The sequence below is a fragment of the Erpetoichthys calabaricus genome, chromosome 11 (assembly GCF_900747795.2).
Source record: "Erpetoichthys calabaricus chromosome 11, fErpCal1.3, whole genome shotgun sequence".
Classification (NCBI taxonomy): Eukaryota; Metazoa; Chordata; class Cladistia; order Polypteriformes; family Polypteridae; genus Erpetoichthys; species Erpetoichthys calabaricus.
The window spans coordinates 142522776-142538672 of NC_041404.2; the positions used below are offsets into that span (position 1 = coordinate 142522776).

General features: G+C 42.3%; 1 protein-coding gene and 1 long non-coding RNA gene across 2 annotated transcripts in view; one reads left to right on the forward strand and one right to left on the reverse strand.

The window, feature by feature from the left end:
• LOC114661067 (uncharacterized) overlaps nucleotides 1-11187 on the reverse strand; it is a 46691-nt gene extending 35504 nt beyond the window's left edge. Inside the window, exons 1-2 of the long non-coding RNA XR_003717793.2 lie at nucleotides 11059-11187; nucleotides 1776-1841 (exon numbers count right to left, since the gene is read on the reverse strand). This is a non-coding gene — a long non-coding RNA (uncharacterized LOC114661067). The remainder of the gene's footprint in view (nucleotides 1-1775; nucleotides 1842-11058) is intronic.
• A 70-nt stretch (nucleotides 11188-11257) lies between these two features.
• LOC114661064 (uncharacterized protein C16orf52 homolog B) overlaps nucleotides 11258-15897 on the forward strand; it is an 84109-nt gene continuing 79469 nt past the window's right edge. The window contains exon 1 of the mRNA XM_028814179.2: nucleotides 11258-12279. Coding sequence (XP_028670012.1) covers nucleotides 12174-12279 — 106 coding nt within the window. The 5' untranslated portion in view covers nucleotides 11258-12173. The remainder of the gene's footprint in view (nucleotides 12280-15897) is intronic.

The following is a 15897-nucleotide window of genomic DNA, read 5'->3' on the forward strand; positions in this document are numbered from 1 at the left end:
CCAGCTCTCTTAGAGTAACCGCCTGTCTGTCTCCTGGAATCTCCTCCATGCCCTTGAAACTGTGCTGGGAGACACAGCAAACCTTCTGGCAGCAGCACGTATTGATGTGCCATCCTGGAGAAGTTGGACTACCTGTGCCAGCTCTGTAGGGTCCAGGTATGGCCTCATGCTAGTAGTAGTGACACTGACGGTAGCCAAATGCAAAATGAGTGAAAAAACAGATGAGGAGGGAAAAATGTCAGTGGCCTCCAGCTGCTAAACCATTCATTCCTGTTTTGGGGGTCGTTTAATTGTTGCCCCTCTAGTGCACCAAAGCAGCTGAATATTTTCGGTGCCTTTCCTCTGTATTTGTGTGTGAACGTCTCTTCCCCAGCACTCCCCGTCTCAAGTCTCTTTATGAGACTCTCATTATTTTTGAAGCCTCTTTCTTGCCCCGTCTGCTTTTATACTTGGTGTCTCTCTCAGTGTGTCTCCTGCACCTTCACTCCTCCTCGTGTGTCTCACACTCGCGCTTCGTCTTTCCTTGCATCACCAAAGCCAAAGTGACCAATCGGATTGCTCTGAGGGACAGGACACATATACAGTATCTCACATTTTTTTAAATATTTTATTATATCATGATGTCGTCATGGAGGAGTGGAAGAGGATTCCAGTGGCAACCTGTAAAGCTTGTGTGAACTCCGTGCCCAAGAGTTAGGGCAGTGCTGGAAAATAAAGGTGGCCACACAAAATATTGACACTTTGGGCACAATTTGGACATTTTTCACTTAGGGGTGTACTCACTTTTGTTGCCAGTGGTTTAGACATTAATGGCTGTGTGTCAAGTTAATTTGAGGGGATGGCAAATTCACACTGTTATACAAGCTGTACACGAACTACTTTACATTGGAGCAAAGTGTCATATCTTCAGTGTTGTCCCATGAAAAGAGACAATAAAATATTTACAAAAATGTGAGGGGTGTACTCACTTTTGTGAGATATTGTACAGGACCTTTATTGTTTTATTATGTACTAGATTATTCCTATTAATAGTCCATTTCAACTACATAAATGATTTCTTGTGGTTCATGTATTTGATTTTGATTTAATATTTACAGTATGTTTTTAATTTCCCCCAAGGGAAAATGATCTTTTCACGTGACCTTTTGGGTGAGTCAGAGCACAGGATCAGCCATTGTACAGTGTGTCCTGGAGCAATTATCTGGTTAAGGATTTTGCTCAAGGTCCATTTATAGTTGGACAAAATTTGAGTATTGCAACATACTTTAAAAAATCAACAAGAGCTGAGCTGGAGTGAAATAATCTGTAATGCAGGAGTGAGCATTCAGAAGAAGGGTGTTAAACCAAATTCAAACAAGATTGTGCCACACATTCCTGTTCAACAAAATAAATACCTGCTTAATCCCCCCCAAAATGGCCACAGGGAACTGCTAAAACCCTGCCCTTCTTACTGAGCCGACTTCATTGTTAAGAATCGAAGGAGGGGGAAAAAAATGTAATGTTGTTAGAAAATACTTGGGAGTGAGGAAGGCACAGTAACTTCTGTATTTTGAGATTCTGCACTTTCATTTGAAGCACAAGCTGTGAATCAAAAAAAATATAAATTGTTTGTGGTCTCAAGAGTGCATCTAATTTAAAATGTCCATAATACATTCTAAAAGTGGCTTGTCTGGTGTGTGCTAGGAGAGTATTGGCGTACTCATGCAAATGAAATAAGGCACAACTTATATGGGCTGTGGTCGGGGTGAAAACATCCGAAATAACAGCATACTTACTGTGTTCCCTTTGGGGGTCTTCCCACTTGATCGCGTAGGCACTTCTAGGAATTGGATTAATCCATCCTGAAAGGCAAAGATGGACCAAAACAAAAAAATAATTTTTAAAAGTAGCTCTTACTTCACTCCACTTAAAAACTTAAAAAGGCAAAACGAATAGCCCTGCCAAACATTTTTATTTAGGTATCCACCATCCCCATGCACAACTCCTGTAAAGGTTTTACTAGGGTCTGGGTCCGGTATTCATTAGAAAAGAACTTTTGAGATTTTGTTTTCATCATAAAATGCATAAAAAAAAATTTAAAAATATTGAGGATGTGCAGTGAGTAAGAGGTGTTGATAGACGGCTCCCCCTCCGTGATGGTGAGCAGTGGCAACTGCAAACTCCAAAGCATAAAAGCGAGCCGAGGTGTCTTACGGCTGCAATAATGAAACACATCTGAGTGACCAGAACCATCTGTGACACCAGCTGTCCCAAACATTATGGTGCCACCACCCCTAAAATGGAGCGTCTCCAGTAGGGGGCGCCTGTTCCCTGGGCTTTACAGATTACAGTGGCACACCTCAAACCTGTTACACGATGTGACTGAAACGTATTCAGATGTCCTTAAATGAAAGTCAGCAATGTGTGCTTTAGTCTGAATGGTTTGATTTGTAATTTTAAACTGTGGAGCAGTGGGGGAAATCAAGGAAGAAAATGTGTCTTTGTCCCAGACATTAATGGAGGGCATTGTATATGTAGATTGGGCTTGTTAGACAGATAGATAAACGGATATACAGTAATACAGTATATACAGTACCGGTCAAACGTTTTAGAGCACCTCAATTTTTATGGAAATGCACACAGCTTAATATCTTAATGTTTCATGAAATCAAGGCATAGAACAATTAAACAATGGCAAATAAAATAACTCAAGGAATCGTTAAGTGTACAAAATTGTATTCAAATTTATTGATTCATCAAAGTAGCCCCCTTTTCCTGATATAACAGCCAGACTGTGGCAGCCCTTGTGATTCAGAATGCCAGTCACGCTGTGCCTCCAGCAGAAGAACCCCAGACCATCACACTTCCTCCTCCCTCTTTGACAGTTGGTGTCACACACCGAGGAACCATCCTTTCACCAACTCGGTGACGTACAAACACCCTGCATCAGTGATAAAGCAAAGATGTCAAATGTACCAGTCTGCAGTAGCCCACAGCTGTCATTTCAAGGCCCTGTTGTGTGCTTTATGGAATGGCCTTCTTCCTGCCACTCGCCCTGTCAAACCCGGGGCACAACGTCTCCTCTTCACAGTCCAAACTGACACTTGCTTTTGTCGACCTGCACTGTTAACTGTTGTGCTCTGAGGCGCCTGTGATCTCGCCAGCTAATGACCCTCAGAAAGTTGTCTTCTTATTGGCTGGTGACTTTGGCTGTGCCAGATCCCTTCCTATCAGAGTTTCTTCAAGTTTCCCATTGCCTTTGGATTGTGCAGGACACCATTGGACTCACTGACACTTTGGTTTGCTTTTGCAATTTCTCTAAATGAAAGGCCCGCACTTCTAAGGATAGTCATGTTCTGTGTCATTCCATTTGTTAATTGCGGTTTTCTTGCCATTATCACTGAACTATTGTCCAAGTAGGACTTCAGAGGGTGTAGTGACACAGTCTGTTCTAACTCTGCTTTAAGGCAGACAGAGGAGTTTTAAGTAATCAACTGAAGTTGGGACACCAGTGCAAATTGTTTGTTTCAATTTGCAAGGCTTCATTTACTTGAATTGCTGCAGAACATCTGTAGGTTGCAAGACCCATTTGTAATATTCTTAAATTTCCTTTTTTCAGTTTTTTGCTAACCTAAACTTTAAATTTAAACCTCTGGCAGTTTACTACTTAGCTTTTCCGCATTTTAGGTCATTCATTTCATTTCAACTGATTATATTTGAAGAAAAACTGAGGTGTTCTAAAATGTTTGACCGGTAGTGTAACATATTGTTATTGATCAAGAGGAGGACAGCACTCAAACAAAATTTTAGGGTGCCAACCAGGCCACTCCATTTACTAACGATAGGCAGATGATAACACAAGATTAACAAATGCTAAAGTTTTAGGCATTGGCTTTCACAGTGATAGGCTCTGGTGGGTGGCCTTTTTTGCGCCTTTATCTCCTGAATGAGACGCCACTTCTCAGAAGCCCCTCACTTTTATAGGTTCCCTGGACTCGAAGGGGCGTGGCCAGTTGCCTTCAATGGGTGTCTTCTCCAAGCTGTAGGTGATAAGAGAAGTATAAGAGTTATTGATTCTGCCCCCTGGTGTCCTGGAGTGGTAGTGCTTACCTCAGATGAGCCCAGAAGATGACCCTCGGATGCACATACATGACTATATATATATATATATATATATATATATTATATATATATATATATATATATATATATATATATATATATATAATTAGTATATAGATGTAGTACTTACCTTAATTATGACAAATGTTAATAGCTGCTAAAAACATGTTTGTTAGGTTGGGAGGGTGCCTGTCAGAATGGCTCCCCCTTTAGTGTTGTTTTCTGTCTTATGCCCAGATATTTAAACTTATGGTCCAGTGCTTGATTTTAGGCAGGCATAAAAATATTGCATTATAATATTTCATATTGATGAGTGGCCAAAAATTCCAATTAAAGTTCAATGCATTTTCCATATTACAAGGTGAGCCCAGAGCAAGGCAGGAGCCAAAACTGAATTTATGGCGATCTGTTATTCAGATTGTATATCGCGCTTCGCCTTTCGCGGCTTCACTCTATCGCGGATTTTATATGTAAGCATATTTAAATATATATCGCGGATTTTTTGCTGGTTCGCGGATATCTGAGGACAATAGGTCTTTTAATTTCTGGTACATGCTTCCTCAGTTGATTTGCCCAGTTGATTTCATACAAGGGACGCTATTGGCAGATGGCTGAGAAGCTACCCAGCTTACTTTTCTTTCTCTCTCTCTTGCACTGACTATCTGTGATCCTGACGTAGGGGGTGTGAGCAGGGGGGCTGTTCGCACACCTAGACGATACGGACTCTCGTCTAAAAATGCTGAAAGATTATCTTCACATTGCTACCTTCTGTGTGCAGCTTTTAAGTATGCTGCACGGTGCTTCGCATACTTAAAAGCTCAAAGGGCACGTATTGATTTTTGACTTTGTTTTTCTCTGTCTGTCTGTCTGTCTCTCTGTCTCTGTCTCTCTCTCTCTCTCTGCTCCTGACGGAGGGGGTGTGAGCTGCCGCCTTCAACAGCTTTGTACCGGCGGTGCTTCGCATACTTAAAAACAAACAGCCCTATTGATTTGTTTGCTTTCCTCTCTCTCCTGACGCGCACTCCTTTGAAGAGGAAGATATGTTTGCATTCTTTTAATTGTGAGACAGAACTGTCATCTCTGTCTTGTCATGGAGCACAGTTTAAACTTTTGAAAAAGGGACAAATGTTTGTTTGCAGTGTTTGAATAATGTTCATGTCTCTCTACAACCTCCTGTGTTTCTGCGCAAATCTGTGACCCAAGCATGACAATATAAAAATAACCATATAAACATATGGTTTCTACTTTGCGGATTTTCTTATTTTGCGGGTGGCTCTGGAACGCAACCCCCGCGATTGAGGAGGGATTACTGTACACAATTTAATAATAATAATAGTTAATTTATATTGCATATCCATCCATCCATATTGCATATATAGGTGGTAAAGGGGGGGGGGGAGGAGAGGCATTTAGCCAATCAGACTCTGGGAATATTAGGGGTTCAGAATGGACAAGGCCATGGTGGGCAATTTATCCAGGACATTGGAATACACGCTACTCTTTACGAAGGATGCTCAGGGCTATTTTATGACCACAGAGAGTCAGGACTTCAGTTTTACATCTCATCTCAAAGGACGGTGCCATTTTTACTGCATCACTGCACTGGGGCATTGGGATCCACACCCGCAGACCACAGGGCAAGTGCCCCCTACTGGCCTCTCCAACTCCTCTTCCAGCAGCAACCTAAACTTTTCCTAGATGGTGTCTTCCTTCCAAGTACATACAACTGCAAAGCTCCGTCTTCTGCAGCCGTTCCTCCAGTGTTCTAATGGTCCTTTCTTAGCTCATCCTTGATCACTTTTAAAAGCTACTTGGTTATTAGAGAAACCTATGTAATTGTGTTAGCACTGCTGAAATCTGTTATTCTGTTTACTAAAGCAAGTCAATTGTCATGGCAAGGTACTGGCAATTCCTAAAGTTCACTTCTGGGTTTAAAAATGGCCAAAATGAAACTGCTTTCTCAAGAAACTTCTTAACCTATTGTCAGTCAGTCTGTCATTTTCTAATCTGCTTAGTCCTGAACAGGGTCACAGGGGTTGTTGGAGCCTACCCCAGCTAGCACAGGGCACAAAGCAGGAACAAACCCTGGACAGGACACCAGTCCATCACAGAGTGAACACACACAGGTCAATTTAGTATCACCAATCCATCTAACCTGCATGTCTTTGGAGTGTGGGAGGAAACCCCGACAAACACAGGGAGGACCCGAAACACAAGCTCTGGTCTCCTTACTACAAGGCAGCAATGCTGCTACCACTGTACCACCCTCTGCAGTGGTAGTAGTTATTGTTTTGAGAAATTAAGGTTATTTTATGGAACAGATTTTATACAAAGTTGCCCTTTACTTTCTTGGGAAAAGAGAACAGAAAAAGAAGAGGAAGGCCCGGATGAACAACTGAGTAAGAGAGGTAAGTACATCAGAGTCTGAGGTTTGAGAAACGGACACCCTGCAGGTCCTCAGTTGTGTTCTTCCTTAAACACACGCCAAATACTAGTGTTGTCTACGACAGAAAAAGGATGATGCCTGGATGCTAACCATAATACATACACTCTTCTGTCCAGTGTAACCTTTTCTTTTTATGTATATGGCTTTTTCTTTGAACCTCTCCCTCCAAGGCCAGTATCCTGAAGTCATCTTTTCTTTCTTGCAATAGACACTGGCAGAACGGCAGGCAGGAAAGCAAGCCACACAACAAGAAGCGAGCTTTGGCTGACAAGGTCTATCAAAATGCCAGTGTGGTTAAATGCCCACCAGGGGGCAGTAACACTGTACATTTCTGAGTGGTTTCCTGAAAGTAATTACACTGGACACAAAAGTAGGAGAGTGATCATCAAAGGGCTGTTACCTGGTTAGGTGCTGTCCTCGCACTGATGGATATTAGCAGGACGATCCTAAAGGGTATCCTCTGGGCCTGCTTTATACTAGTAGGCCAGGCAGAATGGAAGTCACCAAGGATATCTTGACTTTTGGGGTGCCAGAAGGGCCTCTGTCCTGCCAGTGGCCCACTAACTGCAAACTCAGGAGGTCACCAGAGGTGAACACTTGGCTCATGAGACAAAGTGACATCCAGGGTATGACTCAAATAAAAGATGAGAAACAGAAGTGCTTTTATTTTGGTGCTGTGCTGAGTGCATAAGCCACCCCACCAGATGGACCAGGGTGTGAGATCAGCGCAGAAGTGCACAGAAACAAATGCATGGTTTTGTCCATGTTTTTTTTTTTTTATTTTGGGTTCTGCCTTCTTCTCCTCTTCCTCCCTCCCTCCCCTTTATCTTTAATAAAATGTTTAATACACTCTGTGCATTCTTGGCAATATTCTGAATGGAGGGAACGCTACAGGAGTGACCCCTTTGTGAATAATATTATACTGGAGTTCCCAGCTGGTAAGGGATGGCTTTAAGGAAAGGATTTCTCTTTGTGGATTTTCCTGTCTTCAGAACTCAATCGTTGAGCTTTTGCGATGAGTAAGAGGATGATAGCAGAAGGTCCCAGAGGAACCCTTGAAAAGTAATGCTCACACCGTCAAAAAAAAAAAAAAGAAGTCTTAGTATTCTAGTCAGAGAATCATATTGCTCTTTGTCAGCCTTTCAGGGGATGACTCTTCTTCAGAATAAAGGGTTGATACAAGTTTGGTTGCCTAGATTCTAGCATTTGAGAGATGAACTGTATGTTTTTGTTCCTGATGATGGTGTTTCAGAGAGCTCTCAAGCAAGATGCAGCCTACAGTGAATGATGCCCGTGGCAATCAGGCGTCCTGTAGTGAAATGTGTTGGCACATGGTCACTAGCAATTTAATGAAAAGCGCATGGATATATTTCAGGAGGCCAGTCCTCTCCCTCACCTAGATCGTAGGACCATGTTGCTGCTCTAAAATATACAGGAAGGAAGCTGCTACGAAGTCGCTACCCATTACGTAATAACCAAGACTCTGTGCTGCAGGGAAAACCAAGGGTCATTAGGAACCATGAAGTCCCTGTACCCAAACCTCTGGTGATCCCTAACCTCCAAAATGCTCCTCCATCAGGGCAGAGACAAAATAAGTTTAGAGTTGAAAGTGGAGTTGGGGTAAAAGCTCAGTAAATTGGGAAAAGGATATTAAAGATAGAGCTGCCAGGCAAGAGGAGAAGAGGAAGGCCTAAGAGAAGATTTATGGATGTGGTGAGAGAGGCCGTGCAGGTGATGGGTGTGACAGAGCAAGATGAGGAGGGCAGGAAGATATGGAAAAGGGTGATCTGCTGTGGCAACCCCTAACAGGAGCAGTCGAAAGAAGAAGTAGTAGTAGTGGTGGACAAGAGCTCAGGGACACAGTAGACATGAGAACGTTTTGGCGGACAAGTAAAGGTGTCACCCCGACTTAGATAGATATGGATTAAAGCCAGCTGTGGAATACTCAGAAGGACAGCGAGCCAATTTCTTATTTTTGTCTTGTTCTTACAGCGCATTGTGTTGTCACTTAGATCAGTGTTTCTCAGCCTTTCTCGTGTCGTGACCCACTTCTGTCCTTATAAGTGTATTCATAGGTCCCGTTGGTGAACCGAGTGTGAACATCAGAACTGGGGTATAATCAAGGCCAAATTTCGGAGAGGCAACCCACCACGGCCCACTATCATTATAAACAACAGCAACTCATAACCCACCAGCGACAGACCACGTCCCAGACAGTGGATGAGAAACACTGACTTAAGTGACCCTTCTGTGTCTGTACTTTATGATCATTAAGGCAACATTTTTGATACTTTAAAATGTTCTGGTGTAGATTATTTTAATTTTTGTCCAAAAAATTATATTTGTAATTTCTCTGATTTATGTGGGGCATATTCCTTACAAAAATAGGATACATTTATACCTGATATTACGGTTTGTTTAAAGGGTACTGCAAAATTTTTCAGGAAAGGAAGACCGATGTTTCGATGTGATGTCACTATAGTCACTGATAATAGTGCTAGAGGGTGGGAGCATGTTGCATGTTGATTAGCACATGCAAGTACGAATTCACTGTTCTCTGTACATCTGACAGTAAATACCCTATAAACATATTATTTTTCAGTGTAGACAGGACTAAAGGGTTCTCCTCTTCTACTATATTTTATAAGCAAAGGAAAAATCAATTTGTCTTGTTTACCTGGATTTGGCAAACTATGTAAAATACATTCCGTACCCAGCCCTAGTAGCCTATTTAATCCAGGTCAAACTAACAATCTCTGCCCTTGTAACAAACAGAAGCTGTCAAAAGCCCTGCTAAAAGAAATGGCTAGAGAAAACAAGATGCGTCTGGAAATTACTAGAAATGTCTGGGCTCATCTAAGAAATAAAATCTTCAAAAGAACACGTCTTCATCCTTAAATTGCTTTTTCCTCTTGTGCTCAAGGAAAGGATTTCTACTTGTAGACTTTCTTTTGGGTGGTGGCACAGTGGTAACATTGCTGCCTCACGGTAAGAAGACCAGGGTCCACATCCTGGGTCCTCCCTGCATGGAGTTTACATGTTCTCCTCATGTCTGCATGGGTTTCCTCCTCTAATAATGTGCCGGTCTCCCTCGTGCTGTCAAAACAGCACTGACCCATCAAGGCATTGTCTACATAAGATCTCTGATGGTGTCCAGTGGTATCTGGCACCATGATATTAGCAGTTGATCATTTAAGTCCTGTACTGTATGTTGCAAGGTTGGGCCTCTATGGACTTGTTTTTCCAGCACATAGGCTCGATCAAATTGAGATCTGGAGAATTTGGATTCCAAGTCAACACCTTGAATTCTTTGTCATGTTCCAAAAACCATTTCTGAACAATTTTTGCAGTGTGGCAGGGTGGATTATCCAGCTGAAAGAGGTCACTGCCATCAGGAAATATTGTTGTCATGGTGTACATGGTCTGCAAAAAATCTTTAGGTAAATCTCACGTGTCATAGTAACATCCTCATGAATGCTAGTACCCAAGTTTCCCAGCACAACACTACCCAGATTATCACACTGACACACTGGCTTGCCTTCTTCCTATTGTGCATCCTTTCCCAGGTAAATGACACGCGCACACACACCCGGGCGTCCAGGTGATCTAAAGGAAAATGTGATTCTTCAGACCAGGCCACCATCTGCTATTGCTCCATGGTCCAGTTATGATGGTTACGTGTCCATTGTAAGCATGTTTGGAGGTGGACGAGAGGGGGTCAGCATGAGCACTCTGACTGGTCTGCAGATATTCAGCAAGCTGCAATGCACTGTGTATTCTGAACCTTTCCTCTCATGTCCTTTACTTAATTTAATTTCCCCTTGGGATTAATAAAGTATCTATCTATCTACTTGGACAACTTTTAGAAGGTACTAACCACAGCATACTGATAACACCTCCTAAGGTCTGCCATTTTGGAGATGCTCTAACCCAGTTGTCTGGCCATCACAATTTGTCAAAGTCACTTAGATCCTTACACTTGTTCATTTTTCCTGCTTCCAACACATCACCATCAAGAACTGACTGTTTGCTTGCTGCCTAATACAGTATATCCCACCCCTCGACAGGAGCAATTGGAACGAGGTCATCCAAGTTATTCACTTCTCCTGGCAGTGTTTTTAATGCTGTGGCTGATCGATGTAAATGTGATGGGCGTTCACAAACCTTTGGCCATATAGGGCATATATAATGTCACGGAGAACAGATTGAGAGATCGTCTAAGTGTGGAAAATATGTACATAAGATAAATCAAAAATGCCACATTTTAGTGCAGTGTTTTAACGGCTGTTGAGACTATTTACTGCGCTACGAGTTTCTCCTGAACGAAGTTCGGAAAGCGCCACTATATTGTTAAATAGAAGTGGTCCCATACTTAGCTCCAGACAAAAATAAGAAACGAAGGAAGTTTGTACTGCCTCTAAATTCATTTAAAATGAAGTCATATAACACGTTGCAAATCAAGGCAGAATTAAACTGAATAAAAGGTTAATCCTCACTCTTTTGGGAATCACCTTTAAGGGAACGCATCTTCAGAATTCCGACTTCTGTCTCCCAAGGGAGCAGGCAGCAGTCCTCGTCCGTCTCCCTCCGGCGATGTTGAATGCTGAGGTCGTTAGTTCGTTCGTCATCTCCAAGTTTGCGCGCGCGCGCGCGCGCGGGTAAGTGTTCCACGTTTGTGATTGGCCGCCCGCTCGCCTCCTTGTCTGTTGTAGGGGGAGTGAGCGTGTGTGTGAGTGGTGGTTGCGCGCGTCGTTTTCGGAGCGCGCTTCCGCCGCCAAGTGGTTCTTTATGTCAAGGGGGCTCCAGTAAGGATGGACCGTTCTGCAGGGACGCTGTTCGCAGTGCATTCGAGTGAAACTGACGCTTTGTAAAGATTACTCAGCCTGAGAGAGCGAAGCCGTCGTCTTTTGTTCAACGTGAAATTTGATGTTATTCACCCGAGGGTAATTATAACAGCAAAGCATTAAAAAGGAGGGGGCTAACGAGACGCAATACAAATTGTGGAGACCAACAAGAAGAAGAAGCAGCAGCAGCACCACAACTGGCTAAAGCAGGAGCAGAATCTGTTCACGTATATATTTATATTTTTCTTGCAGTACAGGGCTGTTTTTTTTCTTCTTGTGGTCTCTCTCTTTTTATCCCAGCCCTTCGCTCTTCTTCTTTTTTTAATTCCGGCGAGGACGCTGGCTAGAGGGGGAGCCGATTAAATGGGGCCAGGCTGGACGGGAACACTGCTGGCGGAGTGGCGGCTCGCAGGCCCTGCGGCTTGAGGACGAGGCGAGAAGGGCAGCACGGCGACATGTGAGCGAAGCTTTTCCAGCGAGGAGAGGAAACGAGTTATAAAGCAAACAAACGGTATCCTCGACACGTTTTTACATCTGTCTTTTTTCACCCGTTTTAATGTTGTATCAGTTTCAAATGGGTGGCGTGGCCTGGCTTCGCACAGCGTCCTCGAAATGAGAGAGCAGCCTGCCGAATAATGGGAAAGGGGGCTGCCTACTCCTGGAATCTCCTTCTTGGGGGACACGTTTAGCAAAAGGGGGGGGCTCCCTTCAATTGCATCGGCGGTTCATCCCAGCCCCCTATAACCAGCACCACCCTTAAAGCCTCGTGGCTTGTCTGAGATATGGATAAACTGACCATCATTTCAGGATGTCTGTTTCTGGCAGCTGATATTTTCGCCATCGCCAGCATTGCGAACCCGGACTGGATTAATACGGGGGAGTCTGCAGGTAAATATGCCGACACTTTCTATTTTTTTTCTCGAGTAACCGGGTTGGAAGGAAGCGGCTACATCTAACTTAACTGATCTTGTTTACTGTTGTATTTAAAAGGAATCTTTTATGAACCCTAACCCTGCTTTGTGTCCCTCCAGTCTGTTTTTCTCTCTGTCTCCACACTTTCTCTGGAATGTTTTCTTAATGTGTTTTAGTGTTGTCGAGGAAAAAAACTGACCGATTTTATGTATCCTATTTAAAGTTTTCGATTATTTGATTCTGTTCATTATCTGTTAAGTCCTGCTTACTGATGGGGTGCATGAACATCACTGTCTTAAAGGAACCGGTCTTTTATTTTCTTTTTGTTAAAGGACTCCTCTCGTCCCACTCGTAAATCCTGCCACTGGCAAAACATCTCCTCGCTTGTGTCCCGTGAATTAGGACATGTGGAGAACTATGTCACTAGCGATTAGACTGGTAATCCAATAATGCTGTACTACACATGCGGCTGTTTACTTGGCTTTACAGGCAGGGACGATCGCTGGGGTGTCTTAAGTTTCGTATTTAAAACATAACCCTTTCATGTTCTTTGTTCTCGACGTGTTTTCTAGCGTTTTGCATTTGAATTGACGAGACTTTTAATTATGGTAGTCCCCATCCTATTTTTCTGATCGTGTTTTCCAGTACTGTGTTGCGGGTAAATAAATTATTCTAATGATAAAGGTTCATGGTGTTGGGACCATTCTGTAAAGTTTGAATCCAGTTTTCGAGCATATGGCCTCAGAGATTAAGCGTGTATTTTAATAACGCTGAGCACAAGTTAGATGCCAGTCCAAGATCGGACCCAAATCTAGCAGCTTGTTTTTGATGAAAACATGGACACTCCCAAACATGAGACACCTTAACCGATTATTTGTTTATTGGGGTGTTGCTCTGGTCTGTAGTCAGTCCTGGAGGTCCATGTTCTTAGGAGGTTTTCACTGCAACCAGTCCTGTTAGTCTGACTTTTTTGTGATTTAAAATGAGCCCTTGTCAGGATGTCACAGTTTATTTTCCCCTGTATGTGAAAGTGCAGTTGCTGTAGGATTAATCTGCAGTATAAATCTTTACCAATATAAGCAGTACTGCCATGGCACAGAAGTATGTTTGTCATCTGGCCTAGTTGTTTAATGCTGACCTTTTAAAAAAAATCTGGAACAAGTATTTTGCACTGAACAAACTTCTGTATGATTTAGATAGTAACTAATTTGTACCAGCTCCTGTTGTGCAAGAGGAGCTGGCATATTATATATTTTTTTTTTTTTTAAGGAAAAAGTTTGGTGTCATCTTTCACTCTAAACAGATTTGACAATTCCTAAAGAAATGTTTACAAGTATAAAAGGCAGTTTATTAAACAAACTTAAACTGTGGTTTATTCTCCTTGGGTTAGAGTCCAATCTTGGATGCTATCTGTGTGGTGTTTGCATACTCTCCCTATGTCCTGAAGGATTTTTCTTTCGGTGCTAGTTTCCCACAACTCCCCAAATATGCCTTTTTGGTTTATTGGTGACTCTCTAGTGACCCGAATTGATTTGGCCTTTTATATGTACACAAATGGCATCCCCTCCAGGAACGGTTCCTTGGTGAGCTTGATACGCTTGTGTAATAGATGGAGTGAGTCTGGAGCATTGATTAACAAAGCAAAAATACTCAAAGTCATTTTCTATATCCTAACACAGGGTCATGAGGGGTCTGCTGGAGCCGATCCCAGCCAACACAGGGCGCAATGCAGGAACAAATCCCGGGCAGGACACACACACACACACACACCCCAAGCATACACTAGGGACAATTTTACTCTATAGTAATAATAATAATAATAAAAAAAATATGTTGATATGATAATGAATGCAAATGTGAATATTCACACACTAGATAGAACTTGCAGCTTTTTGAGAATCAAATTAGATGTTTAAGTTAAGAGCCGAAGAGGCACTGATCGTAAGTAAGGAGTGTTCAATTCAGTGTTGTGGGTATGAAGGAATTAAAATAATAATTCCTTCATACCCACAACACTAAAGCTGAATATGCATTAGTGAGGGTTGGGGATTGTGTGTGTGCACACTCTGCTTTTGGCCGATATACAGGGTTGGCTTCATATGTTACTAGGAAAGGTTGTGACGCCCGCATCCCCATCCCGGGCAAGAAGGTTTGCTAATGACTAGATAAATCTCCTTGCTTTTACACTTGCTTTAAGGTCTAGAGTTGCATATAGCTTTGACAACGTACATTAATTTGAGTGACCCTGACTGAAAATATACTGTACATCGTAGGATGATGGTGTTGTCAGTAGTTAATGAAGCTGCCTTCAATATGGTGGCTGTCGTATAACGGTAGTCTTTTACTTTGTCAAGAAACTGTGCGACCTACAGAGGTGGGAATGATTTTTTTTTTTTTTTTGTTAACCTTAAGGCATAAATGTGTAAAGGAAAGCATTTCACTTGACATCACTGTTGCGTCACCCTTTTCCGGGAAATCTCTTGTTTTCATTCTTCCATTTTATAGAAAAGAAAGAAAGGAAATAAACTAGTTACTGCTCAAAATTTTAAAGGTGTTTCCAGGCAACTCGGGTCCCTTCTTCAGGCAAGATGTCACAGGCCTGAGTTGCCGCAAAAGCTTGCAAATTGTAATCTTTTTAGTTATTCAATAAAAGGTGTCATTTTGCTTGACTTCTCACTACAATTGTTTACTTGAAATCTTACAATCTGAAGAAGATGTACATGGTGTTGGGGGGGGGGGGGGGGGTTGATATTAATTTCAGGTCCTACTTATAAAATATTCATTATTTTCTATTTCTTTCATCAAACTGTTTCCTTTTAGGCTCTTTTCAGCCATATATACATTTTTTTTTTTTTTAAATTAATGAGCCATGGCATATTGTCTATTGGAAAATAACAGACTAATGTGCTCTCGGTAGAAAGTAACAGCTCTTCCATGGAGGCAGGATCCAGTCAAATGCTATAGCAGGGGTCTCCAACTCCAGTCCTGAAGAGCTAATGTAGCTGCAAGTTTACATTCTAACTCCATCCATCCATTATCCAACCTAACTGCAGGGTCACGGAGGTCTGCTGGAGCCAATCCCAGCCAACACAGGGCGCAAGGCAGGAAACAAACCCCAGGCAGGGCGACAGCCCACCGCAGACATTCTAACTCTTTTTTTTCTTAATTAGTGACCGGTTTTTGCGGCTAATTAACTATTTCCCTTTATTTTAATTGACTTTTCTTGAGAATGACCGCTGAATTGATTCTTTTTTCCTTAAACAGCACCTAAACATAAATTTGATGTGAAGTGAGTCAACGGATGACCAACTAAGTTGGGGCCTCAAACTCTAACCTTCATTCAGTTTCTCAACTTGAAGCCAATTCTCGTTGCTAATTAAACCCGTTATTTAATTCCATGGCACTCACTCTGCCATGGCAGACATTTCCCTTTTTAAGAGCACTGTCAAAATGTTTTGTGGACCTGAGCAGATCAACATTACAGAGACCTTCACCTTTCTTTGTTTTCAGTTTTTGTGTGATGGACGCAGGATGTTGTTTATGTGTTGGTTCATTTTGTGTCTTAATAGTGTTGGGTTGCTAATTAAGGAAAAA